Source organism: Protobothrops mucrosquamatus, unplaced genomic scaffold, assembly GCF_001527695.2.
Source record: "Protobothrops mucrosquamatus isolate PMUCROS unplaced genomic scaffold, P.Mucros_1.0 scaffold1454, whole genome shotgun sequence".
Classification (NCBI taxonomy): domain Eukaryota; kingdom Metazoa; phylum Chordata; class Lepidosauria; order Squamata; family Viperidae; genus Protobothrops; species Protobothrops mucrosquamatus.
In genome coordinates, this window is record NW_015387632.1 from 95,600 (window position 1) to 103,882 (window position 8,283).

Consider the following 8,283-nt stretch of genomic DNA (forward strand, 5'->3'; position numbering starts at 1 on the left):
GCTTCCTCTTTACCTGTCTTTTAATAAACAGTAAATACCTTCTAATCCCAGACAGATTTTATTCTGTAGTCTTTGGAATACATCAATAATTAACATTTTTAGTTTGGTTCTACAGTGACTTGTTATGCTTTGCTGATTTTCTCATCACTGATGTGACACACCACTTTAAACAGAGTAATTTCCACTTCCATCTTGAGCTTTTGCATTAGTTTTTTATCTCATGAAACTAGATAAAGCCGTACAAATAGGAATTCAGAGAATGTACTGTTATTCCTAGTCTTGCAAAAAAAAAAAAGGTGATGCTTTCAACTGCAGCTGGTGCAGAAGCCTGAGATTTATTTATTTTTTAAGTTTATAAATATTTGCACTGCTGATTAATTAGGTGCATTTTTTTTTCTTGTTTTTAGAATTGCTTATTCAGAAAATATCAACTAACAGGAGTTATTACAGGAAAAATAACAGGAGTTATTACAGGAAAATTTTGGGAAAGGCCATTCCTGTGTGCCTGCATATATTCAGGAAATGGCTATGTTGAGTCGATAACCCACATATAAATATACACATGTAAGGCATAATATGGGCAAACAAATGTTCCTGCAAATATATTTACTCACTCTTACTCTAGGTATTGCTCATGCAACTTCTTGTTTCTTTCCTTTGGCTGGAGCTTTTGGATTTGCCAAACAGGAAACAAACTCTTCCCTTCTGCTGCTTTCCCATAGCCATTCATCTAATGGCCCAGCCTCCTAGGAGAGAACTAAAGTAACTAAAGTGATTGTCTCAAGAGCTTCTGGTATGTGTGTTCTCTGTAGCCCCAGTTACTGAAGGTTGCCAAATGTTTACCTTTTTTTAAAAAAAGTAATCATTAATAACCTTTGCCGCTCTTCATGTCACCAATAGCTTAGGGCCCTGCCTTTAGATAAATACAGTCCAAATACGAGGGCAATTGGGAAATAAACCTCCATTTGGTTATCAATGACAGACACTCGCAGATACCGAATCGCCCTCATAGAAAAGGGCACCGGGCCCAATTCAAGACAATAGTTGAAATATTTTAAAAATGAATGGAATGCAGATATTTGTCCAAAGTCACAAACCACAATTCACAAACCACCATGGATACGTTCATATAATGTACGAACACCAATTCCACAAACCACACTGGCTGGTTTCACCCATCATATTCAGCCTCTGTAATTCTAATTTATAATTTAGTATATATAATATGAATCAAGTCAATAGTGTATATATATTTTTTCAGTGAAGCATGGGTTAGTAGCACCAGAATCGATAAGTGGTCAACTTTGGCTGGTTTCAGAAGCTAAGCAAGATGAAATTAGATCAGTCATTGGAAGGAAAGTCAGATCAGCTGGGAATTCCAGGATTACTGGCTAGACTGGAAAGTTGGAAAAACATCCCACACGCTGGCAAGAATAAACCACTTTTCTAAGCCTGCCAAAGAAATGTCTGTCTGAATAGAGTCTTTTGCCTTCTAAGCAATGCTTAGCATATTATGTGAACACCGCCATTGTGACTCAGCCCAAGTAGGAAGCACCAGTTTACATTTTACCTAATATTTGTATTTCATCAAGGTAACATCTAGAACATGCTTTGAGCGAATTCAAATTTGCATTAAGAGGGTGATATCATCTCTCTTACAGAATTGGCCCAAGGTATCCTCAGAGGAAAAAAGGAGGCGTGATTTGGTTAACATTACTAAGCAACAAATTATAGGCGCTTCAGGTTTCCTAGAGAAAAGAAATGGCTTCTATCCCAGGAACATTGACACGGGTCCCATCATCTACAGACAACATGGGCAATGACTGCAATAGGCTCAGAAGGTTTAAACCTGATGGAAATACTTCATTAAAAGACATGGAGGGACATGGAATTTAAGTTTTGTATATTAAAGCTTTGTTGGGATTAAGGGCCCCTCAAAATACAAGGGCTTGTATTCCTGATTTGCTGCCCTCCAGATGCTTAGTCTCTTGGAACAGCCATTCATTAATCTGAGAAACTATTTTAAAAATTGAAATGAATTATATCCACAGATGATTCAAAAGTGATATCCTCATGTGAGTGACATGGAGGATGTTCATTTTCATATAGGATTCAAACAGAATGGAAATATTTGCTACCTCTCAAGTATATCTAGCATTTGTGACCAATGCAGCTAAGCTATCCCCCTGGAAATTATATCACCTAGTGAATTCATTTTTCCTGTGTGGTTTTTGTCTTAATGCTTGTTTTATTTGTTTCTAGCAGTTGACAAACTTCTGCTGTTTTGTCATTATTTTGTAATCTGCTATTGCTTATTTCGTTTCTTATTACTGTCTGCAACTTAATGGAATTCCAAGTACTGGGGTTTTCAAATAAATATAACATTTGTATTTATACATATATGCCTAAACATATGTTAACATTTTTGTGAATGGACAATGTATGCTTCCACACATGGACAATAATGCTCATTTTACCTAACTAATGACCTTTCTTGCTGGGGAGTGAGTTGGATTTCTGGATTATGGTGTAATGCAAGAAGGAACTCTTCACTTGGGTTCACATCACCCTTGTCTAACACAGGCAACTGCAGTATCTCAGGCTTTTGCAGATCAAGTCCTGTCCCACAAGGCTCACCGTGCTCAGATCTCCAAGACCAGCTAAGTTCACTCTGTATCAACCAAGAACTATGCATAAATCAGGGGCTGGGTATCCCATTACAATCCACTTTCTTTCCTACATCCCAATCACTAATCTATTATGTTTGTTACACCTCTTCTTCTTTACTTCCTTTTACCACTTTGGGTGTCGAGGGAGATACAAAGTTCTGGTTCTTTCTCTTCTGGCGGCCTGGACCATTGTTAATTTTAGACTAGACTAGACTAGACTAGAATCTGGAAGGGACCTTGGAGGTCTTCTAGTCCAGCCCCCTGCTTAAGCAGGAGAACCTATACCATCTCAGACAAGTGACTGTCTAGCCTCTTCTTAAACATCTCCAGTGATGGAGCGCCCACGATTTCTGGAGGCAAGCTGTTCCACTGGTTAATTGTCATCACTGTTAGGAAATTTCTCCTTAATTCCAGGTTGCTTCTCTCTTTGATCAGTTTCCAACCATTGTTTCTTGTCTCGCCCTTTGGTGCTTTGGAGAATAGTTTGACACCCTCTTCTTTATGGCAGCCTCTCAAATACTCATATACTGCTATCATGTCACCCCTATTTCTTCTTTTCTTTAGACTAGCCAAACCCAAGTGCTGCAGCCGTTCTTCATATGTTTTAGTCTCCAGGCCTTTGATCATGTTAGTTGCTCTTCTCTGAACTTTTTGTTGTAGTGTGACTTTAACCTCGCTTCTTTGTTATATACTTCATTAATAAAAATAACAAGATAAAGCTCTTCCCATCTTGCATTCTGAACTCCGGAATCTTTGGTAATTGCACTGAAGGTTTCTTGCACGCATGAATGCGCCGCCATAATAACTTCAGCACCTGCAAAAGTAACTTGATTCACTTCGCCTCGAAAGGAAGACTCTTGAGTATAAATGTAGCTCGTGTATTTGGTTGCCAGGGAGTAGGGCAGTTGTCCGTACTCGTGGGGAAAAAAATCGGAAATTCACATTCGATCTTTCCCTCAAATTTTCGTCCCTCCTTTTAGCGCCCATCGTCGCAAATCTCACAGGGCCTTTCCTTTCCCTTTTTTTTAACCCGCCGCCTCGCCGGGCCAAATCTCCCCAAGGGGGCGCCATCCGTAGCGTGGGTTAAAGGACGCGGTCGGAGGGAGGAGCCCCGTCTGCCACCAGGGAATCGGGCGACCGCGTGGGCGGAGAGGCTGAAGACAAGGCGGAGACGCCGACCGAGACCGTAAACGGAGCTCTTCGCGCAATAAGCACGACGCGCAGCACCGGCACCCGACACAACAGAGCGGGCGAGCCGGCGTCGTTCTCGCGTGGCGCGGCCGGAGTGGTGCGGCGGCGGCGGCAGGAGCGGCGAGAGCGGGCGGCGGGCGCGGGGCAGAATGAAAGGGCCGTCGGGCGGGCCGGCGTCGGAGGTGATCCGCGAGGGCGAGCTGGAGAAGCGCAGCGACAGCCTCTTCCAGCTCTGGAAGAAGAAGCAGGTGGTGCTGAGCAAGGAGAGCCTGAGCCTCTTCTCGTCCGAGGGCGGCGGCGGCGGCAGGGCCCGCGCCAAGGAGCTGCGCTTCGGCTCCATCCAGAAGGTGGACTGCGTGGAGCGCACCGGCAAGTACGTCTACTTCACCATCGTCACCACGGACCGCAAGGAGATCGACTTTCGGTGCCCGGGCGAGAGCTGCTGGAACGCCTCCATCACCATGGCGCTGATCGACTTCCAGAACAAGCNAGGTGCGAAACTTTCAATCTCCAATCTTCCATTGTAGGTAAAATTTTACTCTTCCAATTTTGAGCTATCAACAAACGGGCAGCAGTTAAACAGTACAACATCAAATTAGTTTCTTTTACATCCAAATTATGTGTAATACCTAGGAGAAACAGGTGAGGCAAAAAAATAATCCTTCTTTTAAATATTTGTTGCAAGTTCCGAATTGGGCTATTCTTTGTACAGAGTGTAGAACAACATGCTAGGTAAATCATGGTTAACAAATCGCAGTGGCTGTTTTTACATAAGGAGTTAAAGCTGGTCTGGTTCACACCTCAGCTGAGATGCACAATAATTTATCTGTGAGCAAGATGACTCTGAATTTTAGACTGCTGTCCTTCAAAGAGGAAACTAAGAGAAAACATTTGTCTTTTCTGCAAATGTAAGATGATAAATCCACTTAAAAAGCAAATTATTGGAGGGCAGGGAGAGATAGAATTTCAGATTGATTTAATTAACACGTTTGGTTTTACTTCACCATTGACATTTGTAAACCATGGTTTAGTATGATGGGCAAACTTAGCTTAACATTGAGGACCCAAGCTGCAGAATCACCTATTTGTGTTTTTTTAATGGGAAGAATTACTCTTAACCTTCTTCCTGCTGTTTTTTTTAAAAACGATCTTGTGAGTGCAGCCTTATAGCCCGCTATTGTAATCACTTCTGTCTTCTTCCCTTTTGAAAGTAGCATTTTTACCATGTGCAAGCCGTGTTCTGACAAACATGGAAATGTGCAAATATAGTGTTATATACATGTACTTCCAATTTTTCAAGATTACTGTGTTTAAAATTCCCAGTCGTTATAGTGAGGGCTTCAGATCTGAAAACAAAATAAAACGATGCTTTGGAGTTGATATTAGCAACTTTCTAAACCAAATACATCTTTCCCCAGATTTGCACTGTTCCTACCAAGGCTGCATGTTTGCAGGAAAAAATGCTGCTTTAAGCAGTTGTAATGGGTGCACAGCCTTAGTTTTAACAAATTTAAAGGTCACCTGGAGAGGAAATGCTTTGCTAATACAAGGGAAGCAGGATGGAAATTGACTACAAGCAACCATTGAACTAGTTCTGGCTTCTTCATGATATGTGTTCTCTTTCTGTCTCTTAGAGTAACTAGAGCAATGGGCAACACATACAGCATCTAGTTCTAGGACTGCATATGGAACTGCAGGATGAAGTCACCAATGTTGCAATTAGCAACTTTGCTAGGAGGCAGTGATCTACAGAAGCAGCCAGAAATGCAGCAGATATACCAGCCTTAAATCAACAACAGATTAACCTCATAACCAATCAATCATGCTAGTGGGGGATTCATTGATACAAACTATATCAGTAATTGTAACTGTAACTACTAAGGAAGAATGAGCTGGTATCATTGTAATAGGGGATTCAAGGTAATTTTTAAATCCCCCATTAATGCTACTTACGGTATATACTTCTGGCTTAGCATTTTTCTTGATTTTATTAAAATATAATGCAATTAAAATGGAAGTGCACAAAGGCAGAAAGATCTTCCAACTGCTAACATTTAAGCAACATTATAGACTCCTTGAGCAAGACTTCTTAGGGGATATAAGTGTAAAGTGATAAGGTTTCACAGAGAACCTAACACTTATTTCTAAAATACATTTATTCAGTTCTAAGGTGCTTATTAAAGACTAATGGAACATTGTGAAACATCATCCTTAGGGTTGAAAGTTCTTTTGGAGATCCCAGTAGGCTATTATGCTTTGATCCTTTATAGCTGAAAGCTTGTTATGCCTTTGTGTATCTCTGAATGTGGCTTGCCCTGTCATTTGAGAAGCCTGTGGAAATTCAGGTACTTTGCAGCAGGTGTGCCACAGAATTTCATCAATTTCAAGTACAATTTCAAGTACTGCCTTCTCCAGTCAGATGCCTTCCAGATGTCCTAAGGCCATAACATCACCCCCCCACCCCTCCCACCTCTCAATTCCCAGCATTGGTTTTTATGCATTGGTCAGTTTGAGTGCCAACACAAATGGAACATACCAGATTGGAAAAAAGTACTCTCAAAAGTACTTTGCTATTGGGAAGTCCTTCAATCAAGAATCTCTAAGCTGCAGGCCAAATTTGATCAGTAAAAGTCACCAATCAAACCTAAATGTGTTTCCACCACTTCATGATGCTGAGAAAATAGCTCTTACTCACTGTGTAAGTGAGGCAAACTGATCAGAAAAGTAACTGCTGCTTTACTGATACTATTTTTAAGAGGTCATCTTATTTAAACCCTAAATAAATTAAGGAGGAAGCCTCATATGCAATCTGTTCGGAAACTAAGGAAATACAATAGGCATGTATTGGATTTTGGTGAGGAAAAAATGATTGTTTATTTTGTTGAGAAATATTTGCTATCTTTTGTTCCATTGATTTTCTCTCTTTTTCTCTTGTTCTAGAGCATAACCATGGAATACAAACAAGATTTAATAACTTGGATTGTGATTTGATTGTGCTGATGCAGGAAATTAATGAAGAAAAGCAAAGAAGGATGATGGAAGTTGCTAGATTTCTTCAGATTGAATGAAACTGCTGAATTGAATAGTTGAACTTTCACCGAAAAGCACTTGTAAACCAAAGAACCCTTTAAAAAAACCAAAATCTGGTTAACCAAGCAAGAAATTCAGTTTGGAAACTGCTATTTCCTTTTTTCTATTTATGAGATAGGCAATTCTGCACCATTTGGTGGGGAAAAATACTTTTAAATTATTTGTAATAGCTGTGTTTTATATTTTTGATGAATGTTTTTAATATTGCTCTTTGTGTTCATATGTCCATTCCAGGTAAACTATGCTCATTTTATCTTCATGTCCCAAACAAGTCTCATGGGCAGAAATTTTGTAATGCTCAAGAGTATTCTGACTTTGGAGTAGTCTGATAAATGCAGTATTTTACAGGCATCTGACCTCTGAGAAATATTGTCATGTCTGCCTGAAATTATTTTCAAATAGCAGCACAAAAATAATATAATTGTGAAAAATTAATTTTGGCTCATTAATGGCTAAATAAAATTTCACCCTGGGTTCAAGTTATAGCAGAGGGACTGAGACACCTTTTATCTATAGACCCTCCTCGTGCAGCCATTCCCAACCCTCTTCTGGACTTCCCACACAACCATTTTTCCCCCATGTTAAAAAGGAGCTGGTAGGAGACAAGATGATGTTCAATAATTCACTTACAGCTTGGAACCAGGGAGGAATTCTGACAAATTTCAAGTATCCCATACTTATCTCTGGTTTTTTTAGCCACTTTTATGGAGTGTAGAAAATTATTCTACTTATAGCAACACCCATTTCTCTACTTGCATAAGGTTTTTGAGATTAAGATTCATATACTGTATTGGAGCGAAATTAAGACCTATTATTTTCAGTGGAACCTATTTCCAACTAGATGTTTTTGGATTATGTTCTTGTTTCTTAGAATTCTAGAATGTAAAGGTTGGAATGGATGTGGGAGACTATATAGTTGAATTCTTTGCCTAGCACAGGAATCCACTAGGACAGCTTTCCCAAAAGAAGATATTTGGAACATCTCTAACAAAAGAGAGTCCAATACTTCCTAAGGCAATTGGTTTCTCTTGTTGAGCATTGTTGAATGTTTTATTCATCCATTGTTAAACAGTTAACAAAGCTTTTTTTCCTAATGTCCAATTGAATTTTACCTCATTGGCATTTAAACCCTTTGTTTCTTGTCCCACCACTCTTGATCTTGATGTCTTATTTCAGTTAGTGCAGTCTATGAAGGTCTGTTTACTTTTTTTTGCAGTTGCATCTCATTGTTAACTGATGTTCACTTGTGATTCATCAAGGCACCCCAGATCCTTTTTATTTGCACAGATACACAGTATGGTCCTCTTATCCTGCACTAATTATTAAGGTGTTT

General features: G+C 39.8%; 1 protein-coding gene across 1 annotated transcript; it reads left to right on the forward strand.

The window, feature by feature from the left end:
* Window positions 1-4,009: 4,009 nt before the first annotated feature.
* On the forward strand, window positions 4,010-6,928 carry PHLDA2 (pleckstrin homology like domain family A member 2). The gene is made up of 2 exons (XM_015822066.1): window positions 4,010-4,352; window positions 6,801-6,928. The coding sequence occupies exons 1-2, from the start codon at window positions 4,010-4,012 to the stop codon at window positions 6,926-6,928; spliced, it is 471 nt and encodes a 156-aa protein (XP_015677552.1).
* The last annotated feature ends 1,355 nt before the right edge of the window (window positions 6,929-8,283 follow it).